This window comes from Hylobates moloch, unplaced genomic scaffold (assembly GCF_009828535.3).
Source record: "Hylobates moloch isolate HMO894 unplaced genomic scaffold, HMol_V3 SCAFFOLD_16, whole genome shotgun sequence".
In the NCBI taxonomy this organism is placed as follows: Eukaryota; Metazoa; Chordata; class Mammalia; order Primates; family Hylobatidae; genus Hylobates; species Hylobates moloch.
In genome coordinates, this window is record NW_026652291.1 from 54786519 (window position 1) to 54811371 (window position 24853).

Below are 24853 nucleotides of genomic sequence, written 5' to 3' on the forward strand. Positions count from 1 at the left end.
AAGTGTATGGGGTGGGTAGAGATGAGTCTGTCCTTTCCAATACCTGTTTAGTCGTTGATATATACTGCTCCCAATCAGTTTCCTGGCAACTCAGGGTTAAGGTCCTGCATCTCAAGCTTTTGCCTTCACTTCATTGTTTTTAGTACTACAGCTTCTAGGATGTCTCCTAGTCAATATAGGCTGTATTTATCTGTGATAACAAGAACAACACATTTCAGCAGCAACAATGATCAAGTTTATTTCTTGTCCATTCCACATGTCCCTTGTGGGAGGGACAAGAAGGCCCTGCTTATCACAGTCATTGAGAAACAAGGCTGAAGGAGGTTCCACCTCAGCATGCTTCCCTGATCACAGGGGCAGGAGAAAGGAAGCACATCAAACCACATATCGACTCTTGAAGCTTTTACCTGGAAATGGCCCATCACACTGCTAATGCTTTATTGGCCAGAACAAGTCACATGGCCAGGCCTGGGCTTAAAAGGGAGAGTATGTACAATCTTCCTGCAGGGAAGTGCCCCAAATATTTGGAGACAATAATACAGGCTTCTGTAGGAAAGATTTGCCTGAAAGCAAAAAACCCATCTAAAAGTGGTTTAAATAATTGAGGGGTTATTTTCTCACACAACAAAAAGTCTGGAGATGGATCAAGGCCCAAAGAGGTAAATCTGGCATCTCAAACATGCCTTCGGGGATGCACTTTACTTCCATCTTTCTACTTTACCATCCGTAAGATGCCGGCAATATCTCCCTTCATAGTTCCAAGATGGCTGCAGCAGTGCCGGGCATCACAGGTAGACCAGCGATATCCAGAGAAGGATAGTAGTGTTTCCTCCATTAGTCTCATGTTGTTTTGTTTTTTGTTTTTAATTAAAAAATTAGGCCAGGAGTGGTGGCTCATGCCCATAATTCCAGGACTTTGGGAGGCCGAGGTGGGAGGATGGCTGGAGCCCAGGATTCAAGGCTGCAGTGAGCTGTGATAGTGCCACTGCATTGCAGCCTGGGCAACAGAGTGAGACCATGTCTCTAAAATAAATAAATAAGTAAGTAAAAATAAAATAAATTCATATTTCCACAGTCTGATTCAGGCACTGAGTCCAGCACTTATTCCAGGGTCTCATCCCAAAACTCATCATGGTTAATCACGTGACTCATCACAAAACTATTCTTGCAATTTTGAGAAAATCCTTCTCAGAACCCCAGCTTCCTTCCTTTTGGGTCCCATTAGCCGCAATGAAATCATATGTCCATGACTTAGCCAGTCATTGGCAAAAGGAATGAAACTACCTTGACTACCTTCTGGGGTAAGAACATATCTGAATTCCCTTTGTAGGAGCAACTCTGTTTTCTAGAAGAAATACGGCGCTGAGCATAAGAATCAGGTAAATGTAACCTTATTTCACCAATTATGGGAAGGTCCTTTTTTCAGAGTGCAAATAAAGAGGGACCACAATGTCCGTTAGTGAAAAGCCTTCATTTGTGCTTACGTAATTAATTTACAGTGGAACAACTATGGGCAAATAAAGCAGTCAAAACAGGCATTTAATAGGGAAGGATCATTTACCAAAGGGTCAGGGAAATAAGAAACTACTTTGGGTTGATATTACATCCGTCTCAAAAGAGTTGACCAAAAGAATTCACCGCTCCCTTCTCTGTGGTCCCCTGACTAGAGTCTCCATTCTTCATCATTTCACCCACCACACTTACCCTGCTTTATTGCCTTTATCTGTGTACCTGTCTGTCTCCACCTGCAAGACTGTAAGCTCCTTGAAAATATAATCTGTTTCATCTTTTTATTCCTGTGCATAATATAAAACAGTAGTGGCTAAAATCAATTGATAACTCAGTGTGTCCGAGAGCTCGTTCTAAATTCTAAATGAATTGACTCTTTAATATTCACAACATCCTATGAGGCATGTGTTATGATTATGTATGTTTTATAAATGAAGAGATGGAAAGTCAACAAGTTAAGTCCTTGACCAAACCCATATAACTATTAAGTGGGAGAGTTGGGTTTCAAATGAAGGCAGCCTAATTGGGTTATGTTTAGGACATTTGCCCAACAAATGGGTGAACCCAATATGCTTTAATATACAATAGGAAGGGGAGAGAGAGAACAAGGGTGAAAAGTGATAATCTTTTATTTACACATAGAATCTGAAATCAAGTATGATAGACTTATATTCCATGAGAGTAGAGATCGTGTATGTTTCACTCGTTTAGTGTGGTATCTCTAGCTTCTAGTACAGTCGGTCGCTGGCACACAGTATGTATTCAATAATTCCTGAAAGTGGGAGAGGAAGGCAGACGGGGGGAGGATGAAAGAAAGAAGGGCAGCAGGAAGTGATTGAACGAATAAACACAACCAATGACCTCTTTCTCTTGCTTTCTATTTTTCTTACCTTCTCTTCCTCCATTATTTTCATGCATAACTTTACTTCTTAAATCTACCTCCTGCCTAGGATAGGAGGAAGTGGTAGAGGCTCTAAGTGTCAAGGGTTCTCAAAGAGAATTTAAATGTAACATTGTTACAGAGTAGCAAGTCCTCTCTGCTGCCCTAGTTCATTTGGCTTTTGAAACAATGTGTCTTGTATGAAGTAGACTTTTCCTCAAGCTAAAACATTTTTTAACAATTTGGACTTGTGCTTTTTCTTCTAATTGTGTGCTGCTTAAAATGTCAAGGCAATGCAGGGATGCCAATTCTCACATGGGCATATTGATTTTTATAAAAATCAATGCAGGCTGGGTGCGGTGGCTCATGCCTGTAATCTCAGCACTTTGGGAGGCCAAGGCGGGCAGATCACTTGAGGTCGGGAGTTCAAGACCAGCCTGGCCAACATGGTGAAACCCTGTCTCTACTGCAAATACAAAAATTAGCCAGGCATGGTGGTGCACGCCTGTAACCCCAGCTACTCAGGAGGCTGAGGCAGGAGAATCACTTGAACCCGGGAGGCGGAGGTTGCAGTGAGCTGAGATTGTGCCACTGCACTCCAGCCTGGGTGACAGAGACTCTGTCTCAAAAAATAAAAATAAAAATAAAAAAAGACTGTCTCAAAAAGAAAAAAGAAAAATCAATGCAGAGCCATAGCCATAAGCAAATGAACAGCAATAATTAAAGGCTAGGAAATGACCACTGTCCATTGATGGGACTATTACTCCAAAGTCCCCCTACAAAAACTGGTTACATTTCACAGATAATAGTCTGTAAACACTAAAAGCACTATTTTCTCTTCTTGATTTCAGCACTATTGTCATAGGACTCTGCTTTCAAATATGGCTTCAAACAGCCATACAGATTTAACATTTCGGACTCAATCTTTAGACCGTACAGACTCCTCACTCTAGTTTCAATAAGCAAAGTACAATAGTGATGAAACTGAAGCATTGGATTCAGAATTCTAAGTGTTCCTATTCCTATAGGATGTCCGGGTTTCTGTTGTTAATTTTGTGGTTTTGATTCCTGTCTAGAAAGCTTTTTTTTTTTTTTTTTCACCCAGGCTGGAGCATGGGTCTCGGTCATGCAAGTCCACCTTCGGTTCAGCCTTCTCCTGCCTCAGCCTCCCAAGTAGTGGGAGTAGAGACAGGGTTTCACCGTGTTAGCCAGGATGGTCTCGATCTCCTGACCTCGTGATCCGCCTGCCTCGGCCTCCCAAAGTTCTAGGATTACAGGCGTGAGCCACCGCACCCGGCCTTAGAAAGCTGATTTTTAAAAGTATCTTTTTGTTCTAATTTTTTTTTAAGAGACAGTGTCTCATTTTGTCACCCAGGCTGGAGTGCAGTGGCACAGTTCTGCTCACTGCAGCCTCAACCTCCTGGACTCACCAGATCCTCCCACCTCAGCCTCCCAAGTAGCTGGGACCACAGGTGTGCACCACCACATCTGGCTAATTTTTTTTTTTTTCCTGTAGAAATGAGGTCTCACTATGTTGCTCAGGCTGGACTCAAACTCCTGGCTCAAGCAATCCTCCTGCCTCAGCCTCCCAAAGTGCTGGGATTACAGTCCTGAGCCACTGTGCCCAGGCTTTTGTTCTAAAATTGAACAAGAACTTCATGAGTATCCAAATATTCTGACATTTTGTTTGTTCTTCATTCTCAGATTACTTTGATTCCATTCAAATGTATTTGAGTCATTGGGGATTTGTTTTTTTTTCAAAAATGAATTCATTGACTTTTCTTCAGCCTGACTTTCTCCTCCTGGCTTCTCTCTTGGTTGATGGCACCATTATCCACTGTGATCCAGACCAACACCTCAGCCACTTTTGACTTCTCGCATTATTGCCTCATATGTCCAGTTAGCTGCCAAGTCCAATTGTTCAATCTCTAGAGCTGCCATTTTCTTTTCATTCTCATGTCAAGGACTCTAAGTCAGGCCTTCATCATCCCCTCTTAGAATATTGCAATGACCCTCAAACTGGCTTCCACTATTTGTCTCTTATCCTCCAACCCATCTTTTGTATTTTTGTTCAATTATTTTCCCAAAAGATTTATCATATTTCTCCCCTGCTCAAAAACCTACAATGGCTGATAATTGCCATTTTTTAGACTTTAAAAGTCAAACTCTTTAATGACATTGAAGACTCTTCTTCAGTTCATCCCAACCAACTCTAGCAACCTCATCTCCTATCACTCATCATCATTACCTTAATTATTCCTTCATAAACGTATTTTCCCCCAGATTTATCATGACAGTTCTTTTGTTTTTTTGTTTTTTGTTTTTTTGTTTTTTTTTTGAGACAGAGTCTTGCTCTGTCGCCCAGGCTGGAGTGCAGTGGCGCAATCTCGGCTCACTGCAAGCTCTGCCTCCCGGGTTCACGCCATTCTCCTGCCTCAGCCTCTCTGAGTAGCTGGGACTACAGGCGCCCGCCACCACGCCCGGCTAATTTTTGTATTTTTAGTAGAGACAGGGTTTCACCGTGGTCTCGATCTCCTGACCTCGTGATCCGCCCGCCTCGGCCTCCCAAAGTGCTGGGATTACAAGCGTGAGCTACCGTGCCCGGCCCATGACAGTTCTTAATTCTATCTGTCTGGTAAATTCCAAATTACGTTTCAAGGCCTTGCTCAAATGCCCTCTCCTTTTACGTAAACTTCCTTGTTCTCCAGGCAGAACTAATCCCTCCTTTCTGTGCTCCCATAGCATTTTGTTCAGATTCCTACTATGCCCCTTATTGGGTTCCCAGAAGCAGTTCATGAGAGGAGGATTTGTAGGGAAGGGTTTTGTTAAGGAAATGCCCCCCAAAGAGTCTGGCAAGTGAATGAGGGAAGTAAGACAGGGAAGAGAAAGAGACTAAGCAAGGGTGAGAAATTTGGTGAAAGTCCCAAGACGAGTAGCCCAGCTCAGTTCCATAGGGGAACTCTGGACATTAATTGATGTCCTTCTCTAAGACAAGGGAGCTGAGCTTGCTTTCTTCCACACTGAGCAGTCACTAGCTAGGGATTCAGTTCCCAAGCACTTCTTGCTCTCTGCATGCATTTGTACACAGCAGCCCAAGGACAGCCACCAAAAGAGAGTCACAGGTGCAGGCCAATGGCAGCAAAAGCACTTCAGAGTGGATGGAAGAACACACAGAAATGGTAAAAGAGATCCCAGAGTACCTGGGAGGAGGCTGACGATGTCAGCTATGCTTCTTAGTATAGTCTGCTTTGTATACACCTAATCATGCACTGTCATCCCCTGCCTCCAGCCAGTGGATGCTGAAGTACTTGGGAGCAAAGACTGCATCTTACTCATCCTCACGTCCCTACAGCAGGCAGGATATCACTTTGCACCTGGAAGTTGCTTAAATAGGATTTATTGATTCAAATGGAATATTCCTTGTGCAACGTTTTGCTTCTACTAATCGTTTTGCAGGAATTTTTTTTCCCTAGCTGGTTTTAGGTCAACAACAATAAAACATGTGAGTTCTGGAGTTTCAAAACCTCAAATCTTCAACTTTTCACCTCGCACTTTTATTCCTGGGACAAAAACTTGCTCAGCACATCTCCTCCTAAATTCCAAGACAGCCTGCTTGTTCTGTTCAGTCAAGAATGCCAACCCAAGAAACATTTTTGAAGGATCACAGTCAACGTCATTGCCAAAAGAAGAAGCTCTTGGCACACAAAGAACCTGGTTCAATATGAGATGCCAGATGGTGATTTCAACTTCAGCTAAATTCCTGCTGAGAAGTGTTTGAACTGCAGATGAGAAAATCTTCTATGACAAATTTCCAAGTGTTAGAAGCTTCAGAGGAAAATGGCAAGTGTTGATACCCTCCCTCCCCACAACCACTACCACCAACCACATGCACACATACCACAGAACATACCTGCATCTGGTAGCTAAGATTCCAACAAAGATGCCTCTGCCTTTTAAAAAGCCTATGGACCCTGATTTGATTTTTACTAAAAGTATATTAACTGAGTCCATTGGAAACAAATACCATTTGATTAATATGCAGTGTTTTTTCAAAGGGTGTGTTCCCTTATATCGGAGATAACTCTCTCCTGTCTTCCAGTAATTCCATTGTTAATTGATAATTAATTGATAGTCAACTGATACTCAGTGTATCTCCCCTCCCTAAATACTTTCAAATTCCAGGAGATATATGTGAGGCATAAATTGATGGTGCTCTGCCCGGATGCCCTTGAATCTCTTTTGCTGGTTCTGTGTGCCCACGCCCCAGCTTCAGTGTATTTTGCTTTCTAATGATTAGCTTCTGCAACTATCTTCAGAGGGTTGCCCTTGAACTACTGGCGTTTCACCGGTTTGCACAGAGAACTGAAAGTGCCCGGGAGCTTACTGTGGCCCTGAGGTGCCCACAGCCAATGAGTTACTGGTACAGGAAATTGAAAGCCCAGCTCCCCCGAATCAAGTCTGGGAAAACTGTGAGGTGTAATATATGCCCCAGAGCTCCAGTCAGCAATAGGCTGAGACTGGGACTCTGCCTGAATAACACCTGCACTTGGCTTTTTCCCTCCTTCTTTCCCTGTGTTGCTCCTGCTTCCCCACATACCCCCTTGGAGGTCTCTCCTGTAACACACCTTTCATATGACTCATGTACAAATCCTCGTCTTGGGATCTGATTCTGGGAAACTGACCTATGATGATTCTGGGCAATGGGAAAGTTCGAGTATCCTGCTAATAAAGAAAACAGAAATTCTTTCTAGAGCAAGGAACATATGCATACCTACGTTATCAATCAAAGTCTCAGAAGGAAATAGTGGATAAAGTCAAAGTAGGTATTTGGAGAAAGGTTAGTAATAAAGGGACTATTTACAAAGGTGTGGACTGGGTTCAGAGAAACAAGGATAAGTGCCCACCTGGAAGCTAGGATCAGGAGGTGCCATTGCCAACTCTAGGCCTCACTGGTAAAAGGAGAGTGTGGCTTTGCAAGCTGGTGACAGAAATGTGTGGAGAGGCTGTGAGACACGAGCTGTGACTTTACAGGTTGCAGCCAGCCTGCAGAGACCCTGCAAGGAGTAAGCACCAACCTTATGCTCCATCTTGCCTCCAATCTTGTCAGCGCTACCCCATCAGCTGAACATAATGGGAACTAGGGCTTGAGGGAGCCTGTTAACGTAGTACATCTAGGTTAGCCTCTTGGGGCATACAGCAGGTGGAGAAGAGTAGGGAGAGGATCTGAAGGGGCAAACAGAAGCCTTTCAGCACACTTGCCTACCTATCTTACACACACACACACACACACACACAGAGTTTGGCTGGTTCTTGATCTTCACCTGTGACCAGATACACCTAAATAAACACTACTTTTCTCTCTGCTGACCTTGTTTCCTTCTATATTATTTGTTTGCACATTGAGGGACCCAGAGATAGGCTGCATGATGTGTGAGAAGGGAACATCAAAAATCAAGTGACAAAATACATTTTTATTTAAGTCTGAGTATGGCATTCGGGTATCAGCATAACCCCAGCACTTCAGCCTCTAAGACATTTTATGTAGAGTGAAACATGACTCACAGAGCCCACTGCCGTAAGATTTATCATCACTTTGACCTCAGTATTTTAGTACAAAGAGGTCTAAACTACGTCTTTAGAGAATTACACCCATTCTCTCACAGTTGAAAACAAAATGCAAATCAAAGATCTTTATGTTGCTTTTTGTAATGCCCTATCTAATCGCTTTCTCATCAGTCCAGGTGCAAAGATGTCCTCGTTATTCAGTTTACTCCCAAATGTTCTCATTATTGAAAGCAATGCTCTCTTCTTAGTGGGCTCATTTTCTGTTTTTGAAATGGTCACTTTTCTTGGATTTTGGCTTTGGCTTGATTCACAATATAAAGCATTACAAAGTGTGTAGAGTGGGGAAAAAAGGTCACTCAGTTATTTTAAGGCCTTTGAGATTAATCACGGCAGACAGCTTGGGTCCTTGGGATGCTGGCAGGAGCTGATGTGGGTAGGATGGAGGATGGAAGGTGGAGAAGCACTCCTTCCATGGATTCCTGGAGGGCAGGCAAGGCCCAGCAGCTACTGCCTTCTTGGCCTCCAACCCTCTCTCTGCTGGTACCCTTCAGATGCCAATACAGCTGAGTCAAAAACAGGTAGGGTGTGCTTTAACAAATGGCCTACGGGGTTGTCATTTCTAAGCATTAAAATAGTCTATACTGGGGCCAGGCAGGGTGGCTCACGCCTGTAATCCCAGCACTTTGGGAGTCTGAGGTGGGCGGATCACGAGGTCAAGAGTTTCAGACCAGTCTGGCCAACATGGTGAAACCCTGTCTCTACCTAAAAATACAAAAATTATGGGAGGCTGAGGCAGGAGAATTGCTTGAACCCAGGAGGCAGAGGTTGCGGTGAGCCGAGATTGCGCCATTGCATTCCAGCCTGGGCAACAAGAGCGAAACTCCGTCTCAACAACAACAACAAAAATTAGCTGGGTGAGGTAGTCCCAGCTACTCCGGAGGCTGAGGCAAGAGAATCACTTGAAACTGGGAGGTGGAGGTTGCAGTGAGCCAAGATTGCACCGCTGCACTCCAGCCTAAGCAACAGAATGAGACTCCATTTCAAAAAAAAAAAGAAATATGAAAGAAAGAAAGAGAGAGAAAGAAAGAAAAAGAAAGAGAGAGAGAGAGAGAGAAAGAAAGAGAGAAAGAAAGAAAGAGAGAGAAAGAAGAAAACAAAATAGTATATATTGGGCTATTTTCTTCAGAAATGTTATGTCTAATCATATTTTCAGGGTCCAATGGACTTAAAGGATGGTGATTGTTTAAAAATGTTAGTAAACACTGGGTTTCATTCCATGGCAGCTGTCTGAGTCAGCCATAAGCCCTCTCAGGAGGCGACTGCTGAGGTGGACAGGTCAGGCCTAGGGGTGTCATGCATCCACTGTGTGATCCTGAGCAAGGCACCAAAACTTCCTGAGCACAGCTTTCTTTTAACAATAATGGAATTGGGTTGGACAGATTCCGAATCCTCTTCTTGTTCTGACACTGCATTTGTGGCAGCCACTAGCCCCGTGTGGCTGGACTGAACTGAGATGTGCTGCAAGTGCCAAGCACACACCAGATTTCAAAGGTTTAGAACAAAAAAAAATGTAAAATATCCCATTACTACTTTTTATGTTGATTACATGTTGAAGTGATCATATTTGGGGGTATATTGGGTTAAATAAAATCTAAAAATTAATTTCACATGTTTTTACTCTTTTAAATGTGGCTACTAGAAAATTTTGAACTACATGTGTGGCTCACATTATATTTCTACTGAACAGAAATGTTTTAAAATGTATGTTTCTGGGTTGCCATTTCTTTTGTGTGCACATGAAATTCTAGAGAATTCAAAGTAGTCTTGCTTGGGGAGAAATGTTTAATTTTCCATTCCAAACTCTTCTAACAAAAAAGTAAAGATTTCATGTCATATTGGTTAAGTGTTTAAGAGTGTATGAGGGAGGGGCCGGGCATAGTGGTTCACTCCTGTAATCCCAGCACTTTGGGAGGCCGACATGGGCTGATCAGCTGAGGTCAGGAGTTCGAGACCAACCTAGCCAACATGGTGAAACCTCATCTCTACTAAAAATACAAAAATTAGCTGCGCGTGGTGGCGCATGCTTGTAATCCCAGCTACTTGGTAGGCTGAGACAGGAGAATTGCTTGAACCCGGGAGGCAGAGGTTGCAGTGGAGGAGCTGAGATTATGCCACCACTGCCCTCCCGCCGGGGTGACAGAGTAAGACTCCGTCCCAAAAAATAAATAAAAACAAATAAAAATAAAATTTAAAAAAACAGTGTATGAGGGAGGGAACGCCAATGTTTCTTAAACTAACATTTCATTTCCTCCCCCTTTCAAATGAAGCTACAGTGGCAGTCCTTTGGCACTCACAGTCTTTAGAACAGTAGACCATTGCCAGCATCCAGCCACATGAAAAGGGATAATTCCAAAAGTAAAGATCAACCCCCACCCACCCATCCCATGTATACATATGTAACATCTCTTCTCCACGTGAATGCCAAGTATTTGGAAAGTACCTGAGTGCTCAGCCCATGGGATCCAAAAGACACATGAGCAATAACCACTTCCTGCTATGCTTCAATTGCTGGGCCAAACAATGAACAGAGACAAGGCATTCAATACACATGAGGACTGACGATCTGGGCTGAAAGAGCAGCAGAGGGAAGATCAGAAGGTCTACATGAGCAGAGTGGAGGGAGGGTAGGTTTCCTGCAGACACTGAGGATATATATATTTGCACTGATCAGGAAGGACTTTGAATATCAGGAAAAAGATCTAGGACCTGATGTGAAAAGCAATGGTCAGAATGATCAAATAGAAGTCATGTTTTAGGGAAATCATTGCTCTCTTCTTGCCATGCTGTAGCTCGTGTATGTCTCCCAACTGGAGAATGTAATTAGAGTCCATTGCCACCTAACATCATTCCCTTAGTGTCTCATGAGTGCATATTTTTACCTTCCCAAAGGAGAATGATGCATTCCTCAAGGGCAAGAACCAAGGTTGATTTTTGCTTCATTTTGTTTTGTTTGAGACAGGGTCTTACTCTGTCACCAGACTAAAGTGCAGTGGTGTAATCGTTGTTCACTGCAGCCTTGACCTCCTGGGCTTAATTGATCCTTCTATGTCAGTCTCCTGAGAAATTGGAACCAGAGGCACGTGCTACCCAGCCTGTCTAATAAAAAAAGGGGAGTAGAGAAGTGGGGGGGTCTCACTGTGTTGCCCAGGCTGGTCCTGAACTCCTGAGCTCAAGCCATCCACCCACCGCAGCCTCCAGAAATGTTGGGATTACAGGTGTGAGCCACCATGCCCAGCCTGATGTTTATTTTGAACATCGTGTGACTTTCAGGACAGTATTAGGCACAGGGTAGGCAATCAACGCTTACTTAAAAAAATAAATTTTATGGAATCCTGGTTTCCTCTTCTTTCATTTTCTTCATAAGGAAAATGAACAGAGAATCCTAATTTCTAATAGGTGTCCGCCAGGGGCAAAAGTGTAAATCAGTTTGCCTTCTGTCACCTTCCCTTCCCTTTTCTATACTTTTCCTCTTTCTTCCTGGGTTCTTAACCACCAACATTTTGCTGCTGGAACTCTTAGTCCTGGACTTGTATGTCTGGAACTCAAATTTCTCCCTTTTTCCTTTCCTCATTCATCTTCCTTAGGGCCTTGGGGAGATCACTGATGTCCCTTTCTTTCACCGAGTGAGGTCCTGGGCCAGACTATAACTGATTATCTACTTTAACAATTTGGCTGTCTTTGACACAGCTCTGCAACTTGCCTGAAAACTGTCCTGCTGAGTTCAAACGGTCACAGAAATAAGAAAGATATTGATTAAAGAAGTTTAGAAGGAGCCAGGAATTGCTACATGAGTGACAGGCTGTTTGACTATTCTGTGAATGAAAAATAGTTTATACCTAACTGTGACTTGGGAGAGGGTAGACTATGTTTGGTTAGAACCTTTTTTTGACTAAGAAAAAAAAAATAACTTTTCAGGTCCCAGGAAGTTTACAAAGCCTGACTTTCTCTCTCTCTCTCTCTCTCTCTCTCTCATTTGTCATCTTGACTCTAAACTGATAATTTCAAAATTACTTCAAGAAGACACAAAGAGTAGGCCAGGCGCAGTGGCTCATGCCTCTAATCCCAGCACTTTGGGAGGCCAAGGCAGGATCACTTGAGGTCAGAATTCAAGACCAGCTTGACCAACATGGCGAAACCTTGTCTCTACTAAAAATTCAAAACTTAGCCAGAGGTGGTTGTGCACATCCGTAATCCCAGCTACTTGGGAGGATGAGTCAGGAGAATCTCTTGAACCCAGGAGGCCAGGAGGTGGAGGTTGCAGTGAGACAAGATTGCACCACTGCACTCCAGCCTGGGCGACACGGTGAGACTCCGTCTCAAAAAATAAATAAATAAATAAATAAAAAGAAAAGAAACAAAGAGTAACTTTCTCTTCCCTGGATTATTCTTTAGTTAACGTTTTAGAGCTTTAACCATCTGAGAGAGCCAGTTCAGTACTGTGAGATATGGCAGAAAAGCCTTCAAAAACTTCATGTACAAATACTTCAAGGATCCTAGGTCCTCGAACAAGGTTCTTGTAAAGTGAGAGTAAAAATCAGAGGCAGATAAACTGCAACAGATAAGAGTGAAGTTTTGTTTGTAAAGGGTAATAACTCTGAAGAAACATTTACATTTCTTTTTTTCTCTCTTATACTGGTTATAATGTAGAACTGGAGCCTGATTGCTACTTCTGCTGTTATTTTGTGTTTAACAGAGAAGATCAAGTGATGGGCTCTAAAGGAAGTCTCTGCCTTTTTTTCCCCGTGACTCCAGTTTGGACTAAGACTAACCATTTGTTCAACGCAAACCAAATTGCAGGCCCATTGTGTTAAATAAATGATCTTTCTTGGTAGGGTTGCTCTTGCCAACCCACACCACGCAGTAATGATGCTCCATGCTTTCCCTCCTTTGTAGCAAGGCTGGAGGTGATCCCAGTTTCCAGTCCCAGCGCTAACTCCACCCCACTTACTCCTCTCCAGAAAGCACATCTTGTGTTTTTCAAGTTACACAACCCCCAGCAATTCTGATCTTCCTGCACAGGGAGTGAATGCCACTTCCAATATCCCCTGACCCCCAAGAATCACTGTTTTAAACTAATGATCAATATCATCCTTAAGGATTTTTGCAGGTTAAAAAGTGATGCTTGAAGAGGTAACCAGTAGGATGAGGCTTCCATGGCAGAGATTAGGTGAAACAAGAAAGACACCTCTTCATTCTTACCTTCCAAGACTGTTGGCTGTTTTAGTGCCCAGTGAGCATTATTGTCTGTCTTACAAGATGACCTCTATGTAAGTATACTGGTAACAGGTTAGCTATCCTCTTAATGAACTGCGTGTGTGTGTGTGTTGTATCATTATTACTGGATGACTGAACAACTATGCATTCAGTGTATGAGTGTGTTTGTGTGTGCGTGTGTACTTATTCAAGAGTGTTTAAAAAGGAGAGCGGAGCATAAATCTCTCTTATTCTGCAGGCACGCTTATATACCATGTTGAAAGAAGAGAGCCTGGGCTTTTGAATAAGACTGAGCTGTTTAAAATTTTTAAAAAATATTTTTGAGATAACTGTAAATTCGCATGAAGTTGTAAGGAATAATAGATTCCCTATAGACGCTTCACGCAATTTTTCTCAATGGTAACATTTTGCATAACTGTAGAACAATATTACAATCAGGAAATGGACATTAGTGTAGTTCAAATGTCTTATTCAAATTTCATGAGTTTCACGTGCTCTCATTTGTGAGTGTATATTCAGTTCTATGCAATTTTGCCAGATATGTGATCTTCTTTTGAATCACAGTTCTGTGGAGTTCCTGCTGTGTGATCCTGAGGAAGCTCTTTGACTTCTGGGAGATCCATTTTCCTCATCTGCAAAATAATGTCTGCCTCCTAAGGGTGATGTGAGAATTAGGTAAGATAATTTCTGTCGAGTTTCTAGCACACTGGATTCTCAAGGAATGCTGGTTTCCTCGTGTCTATTGCTTGTTCTCTCGGTAGAAAGGGAGCTATCACCAGTTTCTTGCTAAAATAACCAGACTTGTGGGTTGTAATCCATCAGGCGGATCCTTCAAGGGCAACACATTTAACCCTGCGGCTGAAAGATGACCATGGCCTGGACTTGGGATCCTATTTTACTGCAATAAGATCAGAAGTGTAGGGATGGGGGAGTGAGAACGGAGACTCTGGGGTAGGGGTAGGAGGCAGTTAATATCGAGCAACTGTTGGGCTGGGAACCACCAACTCCAAGGAGTTTCCGTCCTGTGTGGCTTGCGACCGAGGGTTAGCTTCACCCAGATAAGGCTGCACAGGGGCGGGAGCCTGTGAGGACGTGGTGGGCAGGTGCGGAAGGCAGTGTAGACCTGGCAGGAGGGTCGCCCTCGCTCTACAGGGTTCTGAGTCACTTCTAGAGCCCTTCTGCCTCCTGAACATCCTTTCCAATGTTGACGGCCAATCGACACCCGAGGGCTGGGAAATCCAGGGCCGCCCGGGAGCAAAAAAGGTACAGGGATCCCCCGCTTAAAGTCCCGCTTGCTGAAGGCGGGGGCCCTTCCTCCGCGCGAAGCCGCTGCTGCCCGGGTGTCCGCGGTGCGAGTGAGTGTGGGCGTGTTGGGAAAGAAAGGGAGGCGGATAGGCAGGGGGCGAGGATGGCAGCGCCAGCCCCAGCTCGGCGGCCACCTCGGGGCGCCAACCTCCTCCACCCGCACCCGGAGCCCCGGCGTTTCTAACTTCAGATCTCGGAGGCGGGCGCTCGGAGTGGGAGGGCGCGTCCGCGAGGGCTCAGGCGGCGCCGCCCGCTCCTCCCTCGGTTGCCGGAGCCGCGCGGGCCGCAGAGGAGGAGCCGCGCCGGGGCTGGCGTCGCCCTGACTCCTCCTCCCCGCGCGGGCCCGGCCCTTCCTCCCCGGCGTCCAGAGCTCCGGGTGGCCGCGGCCGAGCCGGGAGCCGAGCGCGCTGGGCGCGGCCGTCCCGCCGCCGCCGCTGCCGCCGCCAAGCCCGGAGTGCGCCAGCGGTCATGGTTCCCGCGGCGGCGCCGGGCGCCTGAGCCCCGGGACGCAGTAAGTGGCGCAACCCCGGGGACCCGGACCCACGGCCTGGGGGTGCACGGAGGCCTCGCGCTGCCCCCGCGCCGTCGGCGAGGCCCTGAGAGCCTGGAGCGAACTGGGCACCGGATCACGCGGGGGTTCCCATTTGGGGTCCGGGGCCAGGGCGGGCGCAATCCCTGCGGGCCGGGAGGAAGCGGCGGCCGGGTGGGAGGACGAGGCGGGGTCGGGGCGCTTCGGAGGCGGGAGGAGGGGCCGGTCCGGGAGGCGCGGGCTGCGCGGGCTGCGCGGGCGGGGGGCGGGCCGGCGGGGGCGGGGAGGATGTGCGCTGCAGCCCGCGGCCCCCAAGAGCCGCGCTTTTGTAAGAGCTGGCCCCTTACATATGGAAATGACGCTCGCGCGGGTCCCCATTCGCGTCCTTTTGAAGGACGCCCGCCCGGAACCGCTGCGCCGACTGCGAAGTATTGTCCCGTTTCTCCAGCCCTAACAAAGCGTCCTCCTTCGCTTTGCAGAGCGCTGGAGGCGGGCGGCCGGCTGTGCGGGCGCTCCGGAGAGACCGACAGAAGGTAGGCGAAGGCGGCGGGGCCGGGGGAGCGCGCTGCCTGCCCACACAATGGGGTGTCTGAGGTTTCTGGTAGTGGCGGTGGGCAGGCGAGTTGAGGACGCATCGCAGGTGGCCAGGGACTTGGGAGGCGCGCCCGTCCTGCGGCCGCACCTCCGCTTCCCCGCCCGGCAGCACCGCTGGGTTTGGGCACCTCCAGTACGCCCGACCCCCCAGCCGCCTGCCCGGAGCTGAAAGCCGCTTCTGTGCGCTGTCCGAGAGCAGACTTGAGTCCCCGAGGGAGCAGAAGGGGTGGTGGTTCCGTTGGCATGTGCCGCCCGCACAGCCTTGTGATTGAGACGCTGAAGAGGAAACTGCGTGGGGAAACCCGAGGTGTTAGCCTGGGCTGTCTGAGTAGCGGAGAGCTGCTTGGAGCCCGGAAAGTGGAGATTTTGGGAGGTGTGTGGGGTCGATGCGCGTAAACAGTTTCCCAGTGTAATGCCCAGGAGAAGGGGAAAGAACAAAATGACATTTGGTTATTGCCTAAAAGGTGTGGCATGGAGGTATGGAGTGTCGGGGAAGGAAGCTTCCAGCGGCTAGGCTTCTGTAGCTGCCGAAGCGGCCCCTGACAGAAGGACACTAGGTGATGGGAACAGTTACTGCTTACAGCTCTCGCTGCGAAGTTAAGAGATAGAGACGGAAAGAGGCATTTTCCCTAACCCCAGCCCTGACAACCCGAGGTGAAGGCACCAACAAAATGGGGGCTGGAAAGACTGCCCTACCATATATCATGTTTCCAGACAACTTGGATATTATGAGCTCTGCTTTCTGCACCTAACTAGGACAGATCCTTTCCTGGTGTTGTGGACTTCTAAGATGGGCTTGCCATACAGCTCAACTCCTGAATTTATTACATCGAAACAGATTGCGTAGTCGTCTTTTGTGACTGACGTGGTAGCTTTGTAGGATGAGAATCCTGATAAAGTCCATCCTGACACATGAGGGAAGCCCCTGGAACCACGACGTTTCTTAGTTAGGTCCCCGTCAAGACCATAACATAACACATATGTTTGCATGCTTCCGGAGGCTTGATGCTCTAACAAGGAAAATTGCTTTTTTCTGTCAGTTTAATTTTACCTTGAGTCTTCTCTCGTGTGAGCATATTATATAGGTGGCTGACCTGGAATATTGGTGGCCCTTGCTCTGGAGTTGAAGGGAGCTGTGCGGATTTCCAGAGTGTGTATAGGAGGAACATTACAGGCTGGCTGAAAAAAGAGTTTGTGTGTTGTGGTCTCTTCAGCTGTTGTCAGTGTCCTTTGGGAGGTGATGTGAACTGCCCGGGAATTTGTTTGCAGATTTGTTTATTTTCCCTGTTCTCTGGTGATTCTTTAGAGGGAAGCATTCTACAGAGTGGGGAAAAGGTAGGATGAATGTTCCACAGGGTTGGACATCGGCAAAGTTATTACCAATACAGGGAAAGGCTTCACAGGGGGCAATAGAGAGGAAGCCATCATACTCACAGTCTTTGCATTAAAATGTCAAGGATCAGTCATTTTAATAAGCACTTGCTCAGAATGGCGTGGGGTTCTTTTTTCTTATTTCTTTTTCATTTTAGATGTGTAATGACCCTTAATATCAAAAGATGTTAACTGTCACAGAGGGGGAGAATAGGGCTCCAGTGAATTCTGAACAGCCAATCTTAATTTAATAGGCAGTATTCTTATCATGAGTCAAATGTTCAAATAAATTGTTTTAAATGTCACTGCAAATGACTTTCTAAACTAACATTTCAAAAATATTGATGCTTCCATTTTATGTTGATAATGAAAATACATTTTATCAGTCTTACATTGATAAAGGGTGGGCAAGCTTAGCCAGAGCATTTTAGGATTTAAACAGCATAAAGCCTTTTTAAAAGGCTTATTTTTATAGATGCCAATTCATTTGTAAGCCAATAAATTATCTGGTTTGAATTCTGGCTATTGAACTTGCATCTGTTGGGCAGGGGCTTATGGAGAGACTTAGTGAAGCTTGCAAAAAGATTTTTATCCTATCTATGAATAAAATAGAATTTTGAAAAGATTATGAGATTCTGAAAGTGAGCATCCTTGTTTGAAATTAGGACACTTCTTTATTGCAATTTAAGTCAGCAATTAACCATTTATTCAAGCTTTTGGATGGAAAAATTACAAAGCATCTATCTATACCCTAATGCTCACTTTAAAAACAAAGTTGGGAAAATATTGTTCATAGACGTGAGAAGAGAAGATCACCTTCACTTACACCTCAGGGTACCATACTCATAGCCTCAGGCATCCTAAATTAATGTGAGTCAATATGGCTCAAGAAGTGGAAGTTGTTATAAGCTTTCTCCTTTTTTTTTTTGTAACAAACATGCAGCTCTGTTTTCTGCTTCTGTAATTTACTTAGTAGTTGATTACAGGTTATTGAATGCACATTGTGCCAGGCTAATGGTGTTTGTTGTTGTTGTTGTTGTTGTTTTCCTGTAGCTAACCTGAGTTAACTACTTGATTAGGTAATCTACCAGTTATTAGGTTGAACAAAAGCATGGGTTTATTACATCCTTCAGGACAGTAAAATAATAAAGGTTGCTTACATTTTCGAATAAATGCTGATAGGATTCCCTTAGTTAAATATTATAGTGTAGTTGACAAAGGTTGTTCTTTTTCTTTTTTTTTTTTTTTTTTTTTTTTTTTGAGACGGAGTCTCTTGCTCTCTCCTGGGCTGGAGTGCAATGGCGGGATCTCGGCACACTGCAACCTCCACCTCCCAGGTTCAAGCGACTCTTCTGCCTCAGCCTCCCGAGTAGCTGGGATTACAGGCGCGTGCCACCACACCTAGCTATTTTTTTCTTTTTGTATTTTTAGTAGAGACAGGGTTTCACCGTGTTAGCCAGGATGGCCCCGATCTCCTGACCTCGTGATCCACCTGCCTCAGCCTCCCAAAGTGCTGTGATTACAGGCGTGAGTCCCCGATCCCGGCCATTTTTTCAAATTTATTTAATGTGACTTTTTTCCTGTGCATTTAAGCTTTTATGTTATATTTTTATATCATGATTTCATTCACAGTGATATCGTTGTGCTTTTGGTATCCAGCTAGAAGTGAGACACTGAGCAGAGAGGAGGCATTCTGACAGTAATCAGTTTGCTGCTAAGCAGCACTGGTTTTTGGCGGAAATATTCTCCTACATAAACTCGTAAACGGCTGCAACTGCTTTTTCTATTGAGCTTTTACTAAACTTGAATTTATCCTTGTCACTCTTTCCTTTTATACTGAAATTAGTCCAATATGGTGAGCCTGAAAATCTTTGCAGCCAATTAAAGTATTTGCAGAAAAGAGAGAAGAAAAAGAAACACTTTAATTTGATCATTGGCGTTACTAGGCTCCGACTTGCCAAATGGTGAAAGCTAAAGGCATAAATGGAGAGCTTTGCCCAAGTGGGGTTTGTCGGTGTTCATCACATCAGCTGTAGAGTAAGTAAATGAGTCACTGGTGGTCACTGCCTGGTCTGTGGACCCCCAACAGCTATGTCTGCACACAAGTCCAAAAGCATCTATTATGATGCCCTCTCAAGGAAAGCAGCTGAGCCGAGAGGGGCATGCAGACATTCTGCAGAGCTCTTCAGCTGCTGAACCATCTGGATGGGAAATAAAAGGCCTGGGCTAGGGGCTTTGGCATTGTGCATATTTATTATTTGGTTTTCACTTGCCAGACTTTGTCCCCTTTTCACTCCCTCTGGCCCAGAACAGACATCCCCTTTAGCTGGGGTGTCATTCTTACAAGCTCCTTTCTGTACCTTGGTTGAACACTGAAAAGTTCATAAATCCACATATCCACTCATGATTCTAGCCACACCTCCACCTATTTCGTTTGCAGTCCTATTTGGCACTGTAATTTCATCAGCTGGGGTAATGAACACCACTGTCAGAGTCGGCAGTATTTTGGCAGCCTTATTTTGAGTTATTTGGAAGGAAAATGCTCAGAATAATTGTCATTATGGGTGGTTATTGAGTGGTAAATGTTTTGATTAATGGTTCTGTGCATCTGCTTCTTATTTAATCATCCCCAGTTGGAACTCCAAAATATTGCCCATACTGGTTCTTTCATTCCGAAAGAGTCATAAAGCTGTCTAACAATTTGATTGGAAAGGTAGATGGTGAGGAGAGGCCCAGGTTTATTATGGCAGGCGTCGTAACACTGGAGCTCTTCTTTGCAATTTGAAGGAGAATTTCTCACTCAAAATGTAACTTTCTTAATCTCTGAGTAAGATTCCTGCCTCTGTTGGGTACCAGTTAGGGTCTGACTCTGAAAAGCATTGGATTGCACAGATTATACATACTTAAGTGTTTATTCAGGGGAGGTCATTTACAAATTACCAATTCCTGGACAATGCCCATTATTGAAGATATGGGACGCTTCATGATCATTTTTATATAAGAATTTATTTCTTTCATGCCCTAAATCTCAAAGCTGCTTTAGAAAAAAAAAGGAATGTGTATTCTATTTGTATATCCCTGGTGCCTTGTAGGCTATAATTATTCAATAAATGGATCAAGAGAGGTAGGGAGGAAGGAACTCTGCTTCTCAATTCCAATTTGGAAAAGTCTGTGGCCATGGAGTGTTCTGTGGGGATTTCTACTACTTAGTACTGTTGAACTGGCTAACACACAAAGGTGGAGATAAGTGGTTTGCCAATGGCATCATTTCAGAGGTCTCATTCATGTGTTCTATGTGCATGTGTAGGATTGAGGGATAATATAATTGAGTGTCGCACTAGAGTTCAAATCTTGGCTCCACCCTCATTTTGTTCAAGGAGATTAGTGCTGTATCCTTGGACAGTTGCTTAATTTTGTCAAGCCCCAATTTCTACATCTTGCAAGGGAAAATGAGAATATCCACTTCTAAGAATTGGGAGGATTAAACGAGATGATATACATAAAGTACTTAGTTTAGGCCAGACTCATAGTAAATGTTCAGAAGTAATTCCCAATTACAGTGCAGCTTTCTGCTTTTATTTGACATTAAATTTATTAATAACCTGCTTTTAAAGATAGAGGAAGCTCTGAACATTACCTGCTGCCATTATCATTTAGTAATATGATGATGTTTATGTACATAGTACACTCCCTGCCCATTCTCAGTCTGTTCTATAGCATTTCATATCTCCTGCTTTGCTTCTTTGGATCTGTAGATGATTCACTTGTTAGCTCCTCTTCAGTTTACCACTCCTTTGTAGCTGCAAGTATTCTTTTGGTTATCTTAAATTCCCTCTTGTATCAGCTTTCTCTGGGATTAGCCACTCTCGCTTGCTTGCCACATTTAACTCTCACAACAAACCTTCCAGATGGATATTGTTATTCTCATGCTGTAATTGAGGGGACTTGAGAAAGGTTTTAGTATAGATTCTCCTCCAAAGTTTCATCCCATACCAAGACAACGCAGCCAAAGTTTGTGAATCCATTTACGTAATTACTAGCCTATTGAATTAAACCTCAGACAGCGCTGCACGGTGCAGATTGGCAGTTGGTGTTGGCTTTCTACTTCTTGCTTATGAGGCTGAAAATGCCTTTGAGGAAGGGTGGGATGGGGGAAGTGGAGGTGTATAGGTGTAAGAAATAGGCATTCCAAAATTTTCGTATGCCCATTTCTGTATACCTCATTTAGGGTACGTTTCCTCTCAAGGAGTGATCCATACAGGAAGTCGATCCATGATATTTACCAAATCCCTGGCGTGAAGAACAGACTGACTGTACTATGCATTTGGGGGAGGATATAAAAGAAATAGGAGCGTGGATCTTACCGTTAAAGAACTTTCTGCCAAGTGGGGAGAAAAAAAATTCTTGCACATGAAATTACTGATGAACATTTGGGAAATAATATCAACCAGTAAAAATGCCTTCTGTGCCAGATGAGCACTGACAACTTGTCACCATGCGTAACATCTCCTGGATGTTTCAGCGTGAGCATTTGTTCCACAGGGGTGGTGCTTGTCTCCCCTTCAGTCAAGCACAGTGTTTTGAGAAGGAAGGAGATGAAATAAAGAGATAAAGAAAAGAAAGCTGCCATAAAATGAAAGAGGTTTGATTTAGTGAAAATCCAATGACCTCCCAAAGAGTGGGGCATGATAGTATATCACATTCAACACCGTGGATAAGATCAGGGCTTCTCAGTACGTCAGTGTTTTATTCCTCTTTTTCATTGGTTTAAGATGGGCAAATCCCCGCCCCTTAAAAATAATTTTTTAAAAGGAAAGTGTTAGAATTCTTTCGCTTTTGAGTTTTTAAACATATATGCAAAATGAAGCAAAAGAAGAGTCTTGCTTTTATGAAGTCGGTCAGATAACAGCCCAGGGGCCTGTAAAACTCAGTGAGACTAGGAGCTATGGCAACACTGAAAATCCTGGAGCACCTTGGGGATTCTCAGCAGATCTTAGTTGACAATAAACTGGTGGACTCTAAGTGAATCTCGTTAGCGAACTGTTGGCCTTGTCTAAATTCTTAACTCCTGTGGCTTTGCATAACAACTTGGTGTTTCTTTTCTGAGGCTTTGATGTTTATATAACACTCTCAACTTATTTTGAAAACATTTACATAGTGATTAGTTAACCCAACAGACCAATCCTGGGAAGACAGCCAGAGCCTGCAGCACCTTAGTAACAGAAAAACTGATAATTAGGAGAAGAGACCTGTCCAAGACCAGGAACCTGGACCAAAATTGTGCCATGTTGCTTTACTTTAATGAGTGGCCCCAGCAAAAACTGAGCTGTGTGGCAGAGCTGTTCACATTTACCTTCTGTATCCACCCACTTCTGCTGAAACCCCTGGCAAGATCGTGGCCCTGTTGTAGCGTGTCATGTTTTGAACAGCTGTCTATGGAAAGAAAGCAAACACAACGTAGAGCAACACTGATTTGTTTCAGAAAGGTCTTTTATTTTCGGTTCTGGCTGTGTTCAACATCTTAGCTCACGTTTTTCATGTTGTAATGATCTGCCATACGGACGATCACCTCTAAATTAGAGAGTTTTCTCTAATTTGGCTTGGATTAAAGATGCTTGGTTAGTGAAAGCTGCTGCTTTTTTTATAGTCAAGGGACTGGTTCTGAGAGCCTTGTTGCAGGTGGCTGAGGTCACCGTCCCAAGGGTGTATGTCGTGTTTGGCATCCATTGCATCATGGCGAAGGCACCTTCAGATGTGCAGGTTTCAGGCTTTCATCGGAAAATCCAACACGTTAAAAATGAACTGTCATGCAAGGAAAAAAAAAAAAAAAACAGATTTCGTTTGTAAAATACGAGCTATCTGGAATTTTATGATGTATATTTTTAACAAAAATGACTCAGTTATTGACGTCTCCACGTTTTTACTGATCCTAAGGAAGGTGGCAAAACGGAAAGCCTGGAGTATGGGTAGGTGAGAGAGACGGAAGACAGGTTAACCAGGCATAAAGAGATGAGATGCTCTAGTGAGTGGAGGTTCCCTGAGATGCTGTATGATTCATATAAACCAGTCTGTGGCTCCTTTAAACCTCACTGTCTGAAAGGTTGAAATAGTGTCTTCCCTTTTCTCTAGGCAACTAAGCATTACCTAAAACTCGCTGGCACTAAAGCAAGCTTCAGGGAATATTCTTCCCGTCACACCTCATGTAATTGCACCAGTGAAGTTAATTGAGTTGCTTTTTGAGGAACTCATGTAAAAGGCGTTTAGTTTCATGTAAACAGGGAGGTGGTTTTGTAGCAGACGTCGTATTCATCTAGTGCCTCTTGCTGCAGCCCTCCAGTCTAGCTATGATGGGGCCCATCTAAGCTGAATGAAGTAGAACGAATCAGCTTGGTCACGCTGACCGATTGCAACATCGGGGCAGGTTGTCTAAAGCTTGCCAGCTAGCATAGAAGCTCTGACCATGCAGTCTGCTGGCGCTAACAATTAGTTCACTTGAATAGTCTTGCTGTCAAAGTGGCTTTTCACCTTCTTAAAATCCTGGGCTAGAAGAGCTGGGAGAGAACTACCTTCAGCCTTGAGTTTGGCAGTCTGGCTGTCCGCCTGAGAACCAGGCAAGAGAGGAGGGTGTCTTCTACTGTACGTGACCCTCTCATTCTGGTTAATGTTGCTCCCAGTGTGATCTGACCTTGTGTGTATGCCCCTGGTGTGAGTGCATGCAGGAGTGTCACTGGCCAGGGCTGGTCCTACAGAGACTGGGGGTCTTGCTGTGGGGTGCATCAGAAACTGGGTGTTCCCGAGCATTCCCTAGAGACTGGTGGGGTACAGAGAAGGGGAATGTGCCAGGGGGTGACCACGGTAGGATTGGAGAGGCTGCCACAACCTGTCCTTGTCTCTGTCCTACACAGGTGAGCGCTGTGGGCTATGGGATGGATGAGGTGGAGCAGGACCAGCATGAGGCCCGACTCAAGGAGCTGTTTGACAGTTTTGACACGACGGGCACAGGGTCCCTGGGGCAGGAGGAACTCACCGACCTTTGCCACATGTTGAGCTTGGAGGAGGTGGCCCCAGTGCTGCAGCAGACGTTACTTCAGGACAACCTCTTGGGCAGGGTAAGGTCTGGGGAAGAACATGACTATGGGAAGTGGGGTGCGGTTTCTGCCGGGGTGCTGGGGGCGGGGCAGACCACACATGTTGCAACTTGTTTCTAGCATCCTGGCTGTTACATGATAAAAAGAAGAATGTAATGAGTGTGACATCACAGTCCAGTTTGCTAGGGTGGCAAGAGCCTGCTTTAATTTGTGCTCTGGAATTATGGTGTACACTGAGCATCTTAGATAAAGAAAAAGAGGTAATGAAAGGATGTTTTCCAATTTTTGTCTTGTTCTTTGTGGTTTATTTTATTGACTCCACATTCATCACTGGCACAGAAAGGAGGAGGGTGAGATTTCCATTGAAGAGAAAGAAAATGCAGTAAGAAAGCTATTGTTATGACTTTTACTCCCAATTAAGCTATTTCTTGTGTGGATTATTTCTGGGTGAAAATTAAACCTTCTATCCAGGAAATAAGACAGCAGGGTAAATAAATACAGTGCAGGTTCATTTAAAACGCAGCACGACTTGCTTCCAGCAGGGATGTGTGTGCACACGCCAATGTTAACCTCTGTGTTTGACAACAAATAGTCATGTTATTACCATAGATCAAGTCACAGATGTGAGTAAGAAGTGAGAGAGGGTCTTTTTTTTTCGTCTTGCCAATGGTGGATATTTGATCTGCCATGACCTGAGATTGCCTTCAATTCTCCTCATTATAACTAATAGCTTTTATT

General features: G+C 44.6%; 1 protein-coding gene and 1 non-coding gene across 2 annotated transcripts; one reads left to right on the forward strand and one right to left on the reverse strand.

Moving 5' to 3' along the window:
• Positions 1–731: 731 nt before the first annotated feature.
• On the forward strand, positions 732–24235 carry LOC131381444 (uncharacterized). The gene is made up of 6 exons (XM_058429390.1): positions 732–791; positions 3241–3322; positions 14471–14583; positions 14724–15044; positions 15542–15595; positions 23933–24235. Exons 1-6 carry the CDS (start codon positions 732–734, stop codon positions 24233–24235), a joined length of 933 nt encoding a protein of 310 aa, XP_058285373.1.
• Positions 1042–1129, reverse strand: LOC116456472 (small nucleolar RNA U83B). Its single transcript, XR_004244700.1, has one exon. It is a non-coding gene; the product is annotated as a small nucleolar RNA U83B (small nucleolar RNA).
• Positions 24236–24853: the final 618 nt, after the last annotated feature.

What these genes read in the sequence shown, in the direction of transcription:
- LOC131381444 (XM_058429390.1), top strand. Translation starts at nt 732, where the DNA reads ATGCCGGCAATATCTCCCTTCATAGTTCCAAGATGGCTGCAGCAGTGC. An exon ending in AGCAGTGCCGGGCATCACAG is followed by an intron (nt 792 to 3,240) that starts GTAGACCAGCGA and finishes TCTTGATTTCAG; the next exon opens with CACTATTGTCATAGGACTCT. An exon ending in CGCCTGAGCCCCGGGACGCA is followed by an intron (nt 15,045 to 15,541) that starts GTAAGTGGCGCA and finishes TTCGCTTTGCAG; the next exon opens with AGCGCTGGAGGCGGGCGGCC.